We start from the raw sequence: 14,838 nt of genomic DNA, 5'->3' as shown, positions 1-14,838 counted from the left end.
ATTGGCCATAGTCACAGTCTGCCCCTCGATAGCACATGGAATCTTGACTGCTCAGCAGATCACTGGTGCAAAGCTTTGCAGTTAATTAAGCGCTGTAGTTAGAGCAGTCACAGTGCCTGCTTGCACACTACCAGAGGCGCAACGCATAGTGACCTTGGATAATTATCTGACCCTCCTAATATGTTTTTCTCACCTATAAAATGAGCTATGCTTGTTTTTTTTAATTTTCTTTTTCTTTGAGATGGCGTTTCTCTGTGTAGCTCTAGATGTCCTGGAGACCAGGCTGGCCTCAAACTTAAAGAGTGCTGGAATCAAAGGTGTGTACCAAGACTGCCCAGCATGGTTTATTCTTAGCAATGTTAGAAGAATTAAATGAAACAATATACATAAAGCATGAAAATGAGAAACGGCCCTTGACAAAGAGCAGCTGCAACAATTAGTAATTACAAAGCATATATGTTTAAATACACTGCCTTCCAGAAAGCCAAGACTATTGATTGTAGGAATATGATCTTGTGTGTTGACATTCCCTACCTCCCTCCCTCCCTTCCTTTCTTCTCTTTGAGTCTGGCTTTAAAGAAAAAGGACTTGAGGAAGAGAGGAGGAGGAGGCGGAGAAGCCATGGCAGGACAACGGAGGCTGATGTAAAGATCTCGCTCTGTGTATTTACAGATTTCTCGCAGACCCGGTGAGAGAGAAACCCAACCGCCTGGTCAGGTGGACACTCCTGAGGCTGCAGAGCGGAAGAGACCACCAACACAGCTCACCCCTGCCCACATCCCTGGCCCAAGAGGAAACTGTATAAGGCCTCTGGGCTCCCGTGGGGGAGGGCCCAGGAGCGGCAGGACCCCGCCGGACCCTGAAGGAAACAGACCGGATAAACAGTTCTCTGCACCCAAATCCCTTGGGAGGGAGAGCTAAACCTTCAGAGAGGCGGACAAGCCTGGGAAACCAGAAGAGACTGCTCCCTGCACACACATCTCGGACACCAGAGGAAAAAGCCAAAGACCATCTGGAACCCTGGTGCACTGAAGCTCCCGGAAGGGGCGGCACAGGTCTTCCTGGTTGCTGCCGCTGCAGAGAGCCCCTGGGCAGCACCCCACGAGCAAACCTGAGCCTCGGGACTACAGGTAAGACCAAATTTTCTGCTGCAAGAAAGCTGCCTGGTGAGCTTGGGACACATGGAAGCAGAATTTCTCTAGGACCCAGCACGTTCTGTGTTTACCGGAAGTCCCCCACCCGCGGATCCCGGCCCGCAGCAGCTCTCTGCTCCCAGACCCGGTGAGAGAGAGACCCAACCGCCTGGTCAGGTGGGCACTCCTGAGGCTGCAGAGCGGAAGAGACCACCAACACTGCTCACCCCTGCCCACATCCCTGGCCCAAGAGGAAACTGTATAAGGCCTCTGGGCTCCCGTGGGGGAGGGCCCAGGAGCGGCAGGACCCCGCCGGACCCTGAAGGAAACAGACCGGATAAACAGTTCTCTGCACCCAAATCCCGTGGGAGGGAGAGCTAAACCTTCAGAGAGGCGGACAAGCCTGGGAAACCAGAAGAGACTGCTCCCTGCACACACATCTCGGACGCCAGAGGAAAAAGCCAAAGACCATCTGGAACCCTGGTGCACTGAAGCTCCCGGAAGGGGCAGCACAGGTCTTCCTGGTTGCTGCCCCTGCAGAGAGCCCCTGGGCAGCACCCCACGAGCAAACCTGAGCCTCGGGACCACAGGTAAGACCAAATTTTCTGCTGCAAGAAAGCTGCCTGGTGACCTCAAGACACAGGCCCACAGGAACAGCTGAAGACCTGTAGAGAGGAAAAACTACACGCCCGAAAGCAGAACACTCTGTCCCCATAACTGACTGAAAGAAAGGAAAACAGGTCTACAGCACTCCTGACACACAGGCTTATAGGACAGTCTAGCCACTGTCAGAAACAGCAGAACAAAGTAACACTAGAGATAATCTGATGGCGAGAGGCAAGCGCAGGAACCCAAGCAACAGAAACCAAGACTACATGCCATCATCGGAGCCCAATTCTCCCACCAAAACAAACATGGAATATCCAAACACACCAGAAAAGCAAGATCTAGTTTCAAAATCATATTTGATCATGATGCTGGAGGACTTCAAGAAAGACATGAACACACTTAGGGAAGCACAGGAAAACATTAATAAACAAGTAAAAGCCTACAGAGAGGAATCACAAAAATCCCTGAATGAATTCCAGGAAAACACAATCAAACAGTTGAAGGAATTAAAAATGGAAATAGAAGCAATCAAGAAAGAACACATGGAAACAACCCTGGATATAGAAAACCAAAAGAAGAGACAAGGAGCTGTAGATACAAGCTTCACCAACAGAATACAAGAGATGGAAGAGAGAATCTCAGGAGCAGAAGATTCCATAGAAATCATTGACTCAACTGTCAAAGATAATGTAAAGCGGAAAAAGCTACTGGTCCAAAACATACAGGAAATCCAGGACTCAATGAGAAGATCAAACCTAAGGATAATAGGTATAGAAGAGAGTGAAGACTCCCAGCTCAAAGGACCAGTAAATATCTTCAACAAAATCATAGAAGAAAACTTCCCTAACCTAAAAAAAGAGATACCCATAGACATACAAGAAGCCTACAGAACTCCAAATAGATTGGACCAGAAAAGAAACACCTCCCGTCACATAATTGTCAAAACACCAAACGCACAAAATAAAGAAAGAATATTAAAAGCAGTAAGGGAAAAAGGTCAAGTAACATATAAAGGGAGACCTATCAGAATCACACCAGACTTCTCGCCAGAAACTATGAAGGCCAGAAGATCCTGGACTGATGTCATACAGACACTAAGAGAACACAAATGCCAGCCCAGGTTACTGTATCCAGCAAAACTCTCAATTAACATTGATGGAGAAACCAAGATATTCCATGACAAAACCAAATTTACACAATATCTTTCTACAAATCCAGCACTACAAAGGATAATAAATGGTAAAGCCCAACATAAGGAGGCAAGCTATACCCTAGAAGAAGCAAGAAACTAATCGTCTAGGCAACAAAACAAAGAGAATGAAAGCACACAAACATAACCTCACATCCAAATATGAATATAACGGGAAGCAATAATCACTATTCCTTAATATCTCTCAATATCAATGGCCTCAACTCCCCAATAAAAAGACATAGATTAACAAACTGGATACGCAACGAGGACCCTGCATTCTGCTGCCTACAGGAAACACACCTCAGAGACAAAGACAGACACTACCTCAGAGTGAAAGGCTGGAAAACAACTTTCCAAGCAAATGGTCAGAAGAAGCAAGCTGGAGTAGCCATTCTAATATCAAATAAAATCAATTTCCAACTAAAAGTCATCAAAAAAGATAAGGAAGGACACTTCATATTCATCAAAGGAAAAATCAACCAAGATGAACTCTCAATCCTAAATATCTATGCCCCAAATACAAGGGCACCTACATACGTAAAAGAAACCTTACTAAAGCTCAAAACACACATTGCACCTCACACAATAATAGTGGGAGATTTCAACACCCCACTCTCATCAATGGACAGATCATGGAAACAGAAATTAAACAGTGATGTAGACAGACTAAGAGAAGTCATGAGCCAAATGGACTTAACGGATATTTATAGAACATTCTATCCTAAAGCAAAAGGATATACCTTCTTCTCAGCTCCTCATGGTACTTTCTCCAAAATTGACCATATAATTGGTCAAAAAATGGGCCTCAACAGGTACAGAAAGATAGAAATAATCCCATGCGTGCTATCGGACCACCACGGCCTAAAACTGGTCTTCAATATTAATAAGGGAAGAATGCCCACATATACGTGGAAATTGAACAATGCTCTACTCAATGATAACCTGGTCAAGGAAGAAATAAAGAAAGAAATTAAAAACTTTTTAGAATTTAATGAAAATGAAGATACAACATACTCAAACTTATGGGACACAATGAAAGCTGTGCTAAGAGGAAAACTCATAGCGCTGAGTGCCTGCAGAAAGAAACAGGAAAGAGCATATGTCAGCAGCTTGACAGCACACCTAAAAGCTCTAGAACAAAAAGAAGCAAATACACCCAGGAGGAGTAGAAGGCAGGAAATAATCAAACTCAGAGCTGAAATCAACCAAGTAGAAACAAAAAGGACCATAGAAAGAATCAACAGAACCAAAAGTTGGTTCTTTGAGAAAATCAACAAGATAGATAAACCCTTAGCCAGACTAACGAGAGGACACAGAGAGTGTGTCCAAATTAACAAAATCAGAAATGAAAAGGGAGACATAACTACAGATTCGGAGGAAATTCAAAAAATCATCAGATCTTACTATAAAAACCTATATTCAACAAAATTTGAAAATCTTCAGGAAATGGACAATTTCCTAGACAGATACCAGGTATCGAAGTTAAATCAGGAACAGATAAACCAGTTAAACAACCCCATAACTCCTAAGGAAATAGAAGCAGTCATTAAAGGTCTCCCAACCAAAAAGAGCCCAGGTCCAGACGGGTTTAGTGCAGAATTCTATCAAACCTTCATAGAAGACCTCATACCAATATTATCCAAACTATTCCACAAAATTGAAACAGATGGAGCCCTACCGAATTCCTTCTACGAAGCCACAATTACTCTTATACCTAAACCACACAAAGACACAACAAAGAAAGAGAACTTCAGACCAATTTCCCTTATGAATATCGACGCAAAAATACTCAATAAAATTCTGGCAAACCGAATTCAAGAGCACATCAAAACAATCATCCATCATGATCAAGTAGGCTTCATCCCAGGCATGCAGGGATGGTTTAATATACGGAAAACCATCAACGTGATCCATTATATAAACAAACTGAAAGAACAGAACCACATGATCATTTCATTAGATGCTGAGAAAGCATTTGACAAAATTCAACACCCCTTCATGATAAAAGTCCTAGAAAGAATAGGAATTCAAGGCCCATACCTAAACATAGTAAAAGCCATATACAGCAAACCAGTTGCTAACATTAAACTAAATGGAGAGAAACTTGAAGCAATCCCACTAAAATCAGGGACTAGACAAGGCTGCCCACTCTCTCCCTACTTATTCAATATAGTTCTTGAAGTTCTAGCCAGAGCAATCAGACAACAAAAGGAGATCAAAGGGATACAGATCGGAAAAGAAGAGGTCAAAATATCACTATTTGCAGATGACATGATAGTATATTTAAGTGATCCCAAAAGTTCCACCAGAGAACTACTAAAGCTGATAAACAACTTCAGCAAAGTGGCTGGGTATAAAATTAACTCAAATAAATCAGTTGCCTTCCTCTATACAAAAGAGAAACAAGCCGAGAAAGAAATTAGGGAAACGACACCCTTCATAATAGACCCAAATAATATAAAGTACCTCGGTGTGACTTTAACCAAGCAAGTAAAAGATCTGTACAATAAGAACTTCAAGACACTGAGGAAAGAAATTGAAGAAGACCTCAGAAGATGGAAAGATCTCCCATGCTCATGGATTGGCAGGATTAATATAGTAAAAATGGCCATTTTACCAAAAGCAATCTACAGATTCAATGCAATCCCCATCAAAATACCAATCCAATTCTTCAAAGAGTTAGACAGAACAATTTGCAAATTCATCTGGAATAACAAAAAACCCAGGATAGCTAAAGCTATCCTCAACAATAAAAGGACTTCAGGGGGAATCACTATCCCTGAACTCAAGCAGTATTACAGAGCAATAGTGATAAAAACTGCATGGTATTGGTACAGAGACAGACAGATAGACCAATGGAATAGAATTGAAGACCCAGAAATGAACCCACACACCTATGGTCACTTGATTTTTGACAAAGGAGCCAAAACCATCAAATGGAAAAAAGATAGCATTTTCAGCAAATGGTGCTGGTTCAACTGGAGGGCAACATGTAGAAGAATGCAGATCGATCCATGCTTATCACCCTGTACAAAGCTTAAGTCCAAGTGGATCAAGGACCTCCACATCAAACCAGACACACTCAAACTAATAGAAGAAAAACTAGGGAAGCATCTGGAACACATGGGCACTGGAAAAAATTTCCTGAACAAAACACCAATGGCTTATGCTCTAAGATCAAGAATCGACAAATGGGATCTCATAAAACTGCAAAGCTTCTGTAAGGCAAAGGACACTGTGGTTAGGACAAAACGGCAACCAACAGATTGGGAAAAGATCTTTACCAATCCTACAACAGATAGAGGCCTTATATCCAAAATATACAAAGAACTCAAGAAGTTAGACCGCAGGGAAACAAATAACCCTATTAAAAAATGGGGTTCAGAGCTAAACAAAGAATTCACAGCTGAGGAATGCCGAATGGCGGAGAAACACCTAAAGAAATGTTCAACATCTTTAGTCATAAGGGAAATGCAAATCAAAACAACCCTGAGATTTCACCTCACACCAGTGCGATTGGCTAAGATCAAAAACTCAGGTGACAGCAGATGCTGGCGAGGATGTGGAGAAAGAGGAACACTCCTCCATTGTTGGTGGGATTGCAGACTGGTAAAACCATTCTGGAAATCAGTCTGGAGGTTCCTCAGAAAATTGGACATTGAACTGCCTGAGGATCCAGCTATACCTCTCTTGGGCATATACCCAAAAGATGCCTCAACATATAAAAGAGACACGTGCTCCACTATGTTCATCGCAGCCTTATTTATAATAGCCAGAAAATGGAAAGAACCCAGATGCCCTTCAACAGAGGAATGGATACAGAAAATGTGGTACATCTACACAATGGAATATTACTCAGCTATCAAAAACAACGAGTTTATGAAATTCGTAGGCAAATGGTTGGAACTGGAAAATATCATCCTGAGTGAGCTAACCCAATCACAGAAAGACATACATGGTATGCACTCATTGATAAGTGGCTATTAGCCCAAATGCTTGAATTACCCTAGATCCCTAGAACAAACGAAACTCAAGACGGATGATCAAAATGTGAATGCTTCACTCCTTCTTTAAATGAGGAAAAAGAATACCCTTGGCAGGGAAGGGAGAGGCAAAGATTAAAACAGAGACTGAACGAACACCCATTCAGAGCCTGCCCCACATGTGGCCCATACATATACAGCCACCCAATTAGACAAGATGGATGAAGCAAAGAAGTGCAGACCGACAGGAGCCGGATGTAGATCGCTCCTGAGAGACACAGCCAGAATACAGCAAATACAGAGGCGAATGCCAGCAGCAAACCACTGAACTGAGAATAGGTCCCCTATTGAAGGAATCAGAGAAAGAACTGGAAGAGCTTGAAGGGACTCGAGACCCCAAAAGTACAACAATGCCAAGCAACCAGAGCTTCCAGGGACTAAGCCACTACCTAAAGACTATACATGGACTGACCCTGGACTCTGACCCCATAGGTAGCAATGAATATCCTAGTAAGAGCACCAGTGGAAGGGGAAGCTCTGGGTCCTGCTAAGACTGAACCCCCAGTGAACTAGTCTATGGGGGGAGGGCGGCAATGGGGGGAGGGTTGGGAGGGGAACACCCATAAGGAAGGGGAGGGGGGAGGGGGATGTTTGCCCGGAAACCGGGAAAGGGAATAACACTCGAAATGTATATAAGAAATACTCAAGTTAATAAAAAAAAAGAAAAAAGAAAAAAAAAAAAAAAAAAAAAAAAAAAAAAAAAAAAAAAAAAAAAAGAAAAAGGACTTTCTCATTATACCACAAACTAAGTAAGAATCTAATACACACTGAACCAGTTGATTCCTTGGTGACCAAGAATTAAAAACAGAAAGCTCTGTCTGCAAGTTCTACAGGACTCCTTCACCCGGCAGGACCTGAGAGAAGATTTCACTTGTGCTCTTTCTAGGCCACATTGTCCTGCTTTCTCTGACTCCCGGCATGCATACACATGTCAGACTCCTCATGCTGAACAGCCATCAAGGCACTAGTGTTGCTGGAAAGCTCAGGACACAGTGGGTGGCCTTTCTGCTAAAGCACATTTTCAGACACCTCTTTTAAAAATTCATCATCACCAACTGAAATTCCCAATGGGCTTCTACCATAATAAAACTTTCATTTAAGAACAACGCTGAGTAACGGCCTTTTAGATCCTTTCTTAAAGTATCCTTTCTAAGCATTGAAGAGTTCCAATCTGACTACAGCGCCACCTCCTTTCCATTTTGGAGCCTGAGATGCCTCATTACAGAACACACACACACAAGGCAAGACAGAGATAAAACTACCAACCTGGCAAGATCCTGTGTGGGTCAGAGAGAGTGCCCTGGAAGCACCTGGCACCAAGAGGCCCTCCATGTGGTTGCTTGTATTCTGACCATTTGTAAGCACTGTCCCAGAGCTAAGAACACCCTGCTTACTGTTTTAATAAATATGTATGCCATTCTCTCTCCCTTCAGTGGGACAGAAGTCGAGTGGTAAAGGGATCTCTGCATACCCGAGTTGAAGCTGGCATTCAGAGCAGCTCAGTTATTCTCTGACTTCCTGTTTCTGGCTAAGCCTGGCCCCAGTGGTATAAACCTTTAATCCTAGCCCTCAGTAAGTAAGGCAGGCAGGCAGGCAGGCAGATCTCTATGAACACGAGGCCAGCATGGTCTACATTGTGAGTTCTAGGCCACTCAGGGCTACATAGTGAAACCCTGTCTAAAAAAAGAAAAAAAAGGGGGGGAAGGAAGGAGGGAAGAAGGGAGGGAGAGAGGGAAGAGAGGGAGGGAAGGGAGGGAGTGAGGGAAGAGAGGGAGGGAAGGGAGGGAGTAAGGGAAGAGAGGGAGGGAAGGGAGGGAGTGAGGGAGGAAAGGAAGGAAAGAAAGTTTCTGGCTGGTACCTGGAATTGCAAATTAACTCCTTCAGGTAAGATTTATAAGACTTGTGTCATGAGCTTTAAGGATTCTATTGATTCTTGTTTGACTCTATTTATTTAGAAAAAAATCCCATTATGGATTTCAGAAGGAAGACTGATTGCACTGGAGTGCACTGGCTTAACAAGTTCCCCAGGAAAGAAAAAAAGTAAGTAAACATCTGATTCTAAACAGATCTGACAACAACATCTCATTATCTCCTGAAAAAGACCCCTACTGTTCCTCCACACTTAGGATCCTGGCATGCTCTCCTGCTGGTTTTAACACCCCATTTCACTTGGAATCTTCCCTCCTTCCTCATCAGTGTGCACATCAGAGACCTCATCCCCACACCTCAGGCCTGGTGGTCTACAGAGGATAGGAGCAGAGTTCTCAGTGGCTCTGAATCCCCAGCCCAGTGAAGGCAGGAGGACAGGTAAGACAGGTCCACTCTTCCAGTGAGTAAAGAGAACTAAACCCCAGCATCACACCAGGGAGGAGGTGGGCATCACTGCAGATAAGAAAAAGGCAATGAGCTCTGCCCTTCGGTGGGGAGAGGAAACCTGCAGGGAGACGAGTAAAAATAGACAATGCATCTTTCAACCCAATGTGGTCAGGGAGCAAGACAAGGAACTGCACATCAGGAGGCGAGGCTTTCCGAGTCTGCGCTTGTTGCTAGCCAACACTGGACAGCAACCTCACTTCCCAGACCTCCGAGGGTCAGAACAGAGTAGTCTGGCAAACCGGACAACCTACTTTTGGCTTCTCTCTGACGCCCTCGAAGTGTGCTATTTCAGACAGGTTCTACAACTGAAATCCTGGCCCAAAGACCTCTCCATCCCTGCGGTGCTGGCAGTAATTAAAATACAAGCATCACCTGGGACAGAAGGCTCTCAGAAACATTATTCCAGTTCATCCGAACCTCGGATCACTCTGTATCTCCAAAGAACAGCTGGGGACTGAGTTCTGAGGAAAGAAGACATCTATAAACCTGAAACTCATTCTCTCCTAAAGTAGAATACGGGGCTTCTGGTTCCTCACCTCTTCTCCAGCAGTCAGCACAAAAAGCCTGGCACTTTTAGTCCCCAAGGGTCCAAGTGCCAGAACACTGTATCTCTCTGTGAGGCATTGCACAAAATTCAGAAGTCACTGACCTCAAACTGAGTCACTACATCCATGTCCTACAAATGTAAACCCAAATACTCACAACCAGAAGAGAAACAAACAAACAAGAACTAATGGCAGCCTCTTCTGGATGAGGTAGGGAAGCTCACTCGGAAGAATATGGGTGCCACGCCTAGACAGCACTCTGCTAATCTCCGTGCTGAGCCCTCTCTGTGCAGGTCAGAGCGCACTCAACCAGAGCCAAACGATTTTCCAAAAGGGACTCCCCAAAACGGAAGCTTCACCATGGAGTTTTGTTCAGTACAAGGAACTACGGGCTAATGACTCTCTTTCTGCACATACATAGGCTCACACCTTTTTGCTTAAATAACGCAAAAAGCCCTAATATTTGAGAAGCTGAGGGCACACGAAAACCATTATTTTGAAATAGCAACAAAGGGCTTATCAGTGTGGGCTCACAGACAGCCTCACTTCACTCTGCTTCCTCCTGTAACCAACAACAACTAAATATAACTTGGCTGAGAATAGCCACCAATCTTTACATTATTAGATAATTAAAAACACGGGGTTATGCCTTGGACAGACTTGAACAGCGAGCCATCCAAACCAAAATGTGAGATTAAATCATGACACAAGAAAGACATCCTGGAGAGGGATTTTATAGGTCGGAATATCTCTTTCTGGCAAATGTAACACAGGGCAAGCACCACCCCTGTAGTCTAACTGACCTCCATAACAAGAAGCACAGCAGTTCCCATTGTAGGCATGACTGGGGGACCAAGCAGGGCACAGTGAGCGAACGCCAAGGCCAATTTCTTTCCTTTCTTACCAAGCCTGACTTCTTTTGTCTTCAATGCCAATTAAGCACTAGCCTTACTTTTGTTGTCGAATGAAATTTTACACTGGGGCAACGAGAGAGAAGCAGCTTCCTTTGGAAATTAAAAGTCACCTGGGTAACTCATGTCCATCATGAACCTGGACAAAAGGCAGCCGTGCACCCGCACTAGCCGAGGTCTCACCTGAGGGCTATCTGCTCCAGTCCTTACTTAAAGACTGTAGCAACAGCGATAACTCAGCCAGGGCGCAGATCGATGTTTATGAATACCGCATTCTGAAATAACTATGTCTCATTTATAATCTGTCTCATTATGGTACGGTGCTGATTACTAAACTAAAATACTGGTCACGGGAGGGCTTTAATTCACAGGTGCCTTGGCTGGGGAACTAAATCCTTCCGAAGTCTACAATGGAGGTCTGCTTCTTCAAAATGCAGAAAGAGCCCCTTGTCTCTTACAACAGTGTCAATCTTTTTAAAGGACATAGTACTTCCCTCTCATATTAAATTAACCATGTACAATCATACTCACTGTATTGATTTCAATAGTGGTTTAAATTGATACTCAAGAAGAGTTCATTTCAACTTTTGGGGGGGGGCGCAAGTCACATATAGAAAGAAGAATGCCATTCAAGACAGAAGATGTGAGTTCAAATTAATTCTCAATACCTACAGGCTGATGCGCAGTAGGGGTCCCAGTAGCCTCTCAGAAAGCACTGATTGTCTTGCCTGCAGGCCTGGAAGTATGAGGATAGAACTAGACAGCAAGTGCTCAAGTGCTGTGGAAACTTTGCAAACTGTGCAAAACCCTAAGGACCATCAGCCTCTGAGACAGGAGCTGCAGAGTGTCTCTTACGTGCCACACACCACACATGGTAAAGGTTCATCTCCGTACCGACCATTCCCACCTGTGGGAGATTCCAGCATAACTCTAAAAAGGCTTTTCTTGGAGCAAAAATTACACAGCAAAATAAGAATAACAACACTTTCATATGACCAGTGAGAGGGTAGCTATCAGATTTCAAATGAAACTTTGCCAAAATTCACCCGAATGCTGACTTTAGACCTGATGGTTGTTTTTTTTTTTTTTAAAGGCACTTGTAATGTTAGGAGTTACGTAACAGACCATAATTAATATTTTAAATGACAGAGCACTGTGTCCTGGATACCAGGCTCCATCTCAAGTCATGTAAGAACCCGCAGTAACGGGAGCATCCTAGCAGCAGCGTTTCCTTCACCAGTAAGAAATGCACTTCTCACAAGAATTACCGTCCTGATGAAAAGCAAGGCAACCAAGTTAAAGCCAAACAAGTCCGGAAAACACCTCCCAGGCCACCATTACCCCCAGCAGACACACAGGAACCGACAGAATTGTGGACATCTTAACAGCACTCGGCTACGACAACACAGTACGGGAAAACAAGCCGGACTTTTAAAAGAACTCATTATCTTTTCAAACCAGTTTCCCTGGTGGAGGAGAACCCAAGTTTGATTTAGTCTCTTCACCAGGAAAACTGTACTTGGTTTCACAGTCCACACCATTTCTAAGCCACTGATCTCACACAACGTACAAAGAATTTTCTTACAGAGACGACAGCCCGGGCAAGCAGCAAATGATACACGTAAATCACAGGGAGTGGGGAGTACAATTGTAACCTAACTGCAGGGACCTAACTACAAGACTGTTCAGAGGAACCAGGCAGTAAAACTTAAAATTCTTTTTCGCCAATTTAAGAGTGAACGCCCATTACTTTTTCACAAGCCCCGTTACATGAAAGAAATCAAAATAAGCATGCCATTAACGGGAGAGGCTGGCGAACATATCTCTGTTCAACAATTGAAAGAAGCTTAAATTCTTGGAGAAGGTAAGTCTCTCCACCACCCGCACAAAGGACAACAGCCTGCTCCTGACAACTGTATACAACAGGCAAGGAGCAGGGGTCGTGGTTCTAAAACATAGGTGTCTACACACAAATAGAATATGTCTGCCTCATCTTTCTCTCCCAACAATAAGAGTCAGGACCAGCACTGTGAACAGCATACCATAGGATCCACTACACAAAGTGATTCATAAAAAGGATACAGATCTGACCAGATGATGTCTCTGCCATATCCCTAAAAAAGAAGTAAGAAGAAAGAAAAAAAAAAAAAAAAAAAGACCAGAGGTTCCCTAACCATCTTTCTGGGAAACATGCTGGACCCGGGTGTAGCAGATAGATTGGGGGAAGGCAAGCTTCATTTACCTTCCATCCCAACAGATGATTCAGGAAGCCAGAGGAGAAGTAAACCAGAAGAATACTGCCTTGGGTAGGCGTGCCTCCATAAACCCCAATGTCCCTGTCCTTGGCACTTCCCGGTTCCTTTTCCACCCGCGCTGGTTGGAGGAGTGTGAAAAATGGCACAGGCGGTGGTTCCTTTGGCAATGTGTTCAACCCTAAGCCTGACACCAATGAGGGTCACCCGCCCAGCTTGTCTCAAAAAGAGAAAGGGCGAGCAAGAACTGGCTCTCTGGCGGGCCTCCTCTCCCAAACTGAGACCTCCAAGGGCCGCCTGCCTGCCAGCCAGGCTGGCATGAGTGCCCGCCCCCAGGAACGGCAAACTGCCCAGCCAGCGGCCGCCTAGGCACACACAGAAAAACCGTGGGAGAGGGACTGGGCTCCTCCCTCGGGGCCGCTGGAGTCCTCCCCTTTATCGTGCTTGAAGGAGCTGACCCTAAACCTCTTCCAAGGTCCCCAAACTTCACTAACAACCCAAGCACCTGTTCCCTTCATCTCCTGCGCAGCCGATCCGCTCAAGCTCATCGGTATCCCTGCAGCACTTTCTTCTAGCTCCTTGGACACCCGAACACCCCTGGTCCCAGGGTGCCCCACTCTCTCTCCCTGGTGGGCTCACCCAAGATCGGTCTAGACACAGACTCCTACACTCTCGCTGCCCTCCACCCAGAAGTTTCCCCTGGGTCCACCAGGGTCCCCACGGAAGCGCCTCCAGTCCCATGCAGATGTCGGGCCTCCTCCCTCCTCCCCGGAGCCGGCTACTCGGGTGCCGTTAACGGCCGGCGCGCTCACCTCGGTTCACCAAGCGCAGGGCGTGCGTGAAGGAGGGGTCCAGAGAGTCCTTCTCCGCCATCAGCTCCGGCAGGTACTTCTCCTCCATGCTCGCCGGCCGCCGGGCCCGCTTCTCCGCCCCGAGGCGCGCGCGCGCCAGCCGCCCCGCAGCCCGAGCCGCCCGCCCGCGGCGGCGCGGACCCCGCCAGGCGCCTCGGCGGCCAAGCCGGGCGGGCGGCCGGGCGGCGGTGGCGGCTCGGGGCGGGCGGCGGCCGCTCAGCCCGGCCCCGTGGAGCCCCAGATCACCGCGCTGCGGGCCGCGGGCTGCACGGCGGCGGGATGAGCTAAAGGAGCGGGCGGGGAAGCCGAGGAGCGCTGGCCGGACTAGCCCGCTGGCGGCGACCGTGCCTGGCTCTGCTGCGACCCGCCCCGCGCGCCGCCTCGCGCGCTCTGAGCCTCCGCGCAGTGCCCCGCGCCCTCCCCGCCCCGCCCGCCGCGCCTGCGCGCTGTGCCGACCGCCTGGCGCGCGCCGCCTCGTGGGGGCACTGGGACTGCGCGGACCCGCGGCGGGGATATTGTAGGGGCGCTTCTAGTCCCCGGACCTGGGGTCTCCATCCCGGGCTCCCCGATGAGCACCTCTAAGCCGTCCAGCACTGCCTTGTACGTGCAGTCTGGGAAACTGAGGCTCACAGGTCAAGTGGCGCGTCCAAGGTCACCCGTCCTAGGGAGGAGGGACAAGGGCAGAGCCTTTGGAACCCAAGTTCATCAGGCTGGGCTCTGGGAACCGGCAGGGAGACCAGGCTCCTGGTTCGCCAAAGCTCCGCGGACTTGCCTAACTTAGGTCGCTTTGCTGTCCGCTGCTATTTGTACGAAAATAGCGCCGGACCGGACTTGAAACGCCAGCCTCCTGAGACCCTTGGCGCAGAGGTCGGTTACATAAAAGCGCCTGCCCTTCAGACTGTCTTTGTCTTCCAAGACTTGCTCCC

At 46.5% G+C, this 14,838-nt stretch overlaps 1 protein-coding gene across 4 annotated transcripts in view; it reads right to left on the bottom strand.

The window, feature by feature from the left end:
* Positions 1-14,296, bottom strand: part of Khdrbs3 (KH RNA binding domain containing, signal transduction associated 3) — a 157,918-nt gene extending 143,622 nt beyond the window's left edge. The window contains exon 1 of one of the 4 annotated variants that reach the window (XR_005486718.2): positions 13,874-14,296. Coding sequence is in view for 2 of the 4 variants with exons in the window: in NM_022249.2 (NP_071585.2) it covers positions 13,874-13,961 (88 nt within the window). In the remaining 2 variants the exon portion in view is untranslated. Of the gene's footprint in view, positions 1-13,051; positions 13,492-13,873 lie in introns of those variants that run through there. The other 3 variants (XR_010053039.1, NM_022249.2, XM_063264204.1) reach the window with 3 other exon arrangements.
* Positions 14,297-14,838: the final 542 nt, after the last annotated feature.

The sequence above is a fragment of the Rattus norvegicus genome, chromosome 7, assembly GCF_036323735.1.
Source record: "Rattus norvegicus strain BN/NHsdMcwi chromosome 7, GRCr8, whole genome shotgun sequence".
In the NCBI taxonomy this organism is placed as follows: Eukaryota; Metazoa; Chordata; class Mammalia; order Rodentia; family Muridae; genus Rattus; species Rattus norvegicus.
This window is presented reverse-complemented; position numbering and strand designations above follow the sequence as displayed.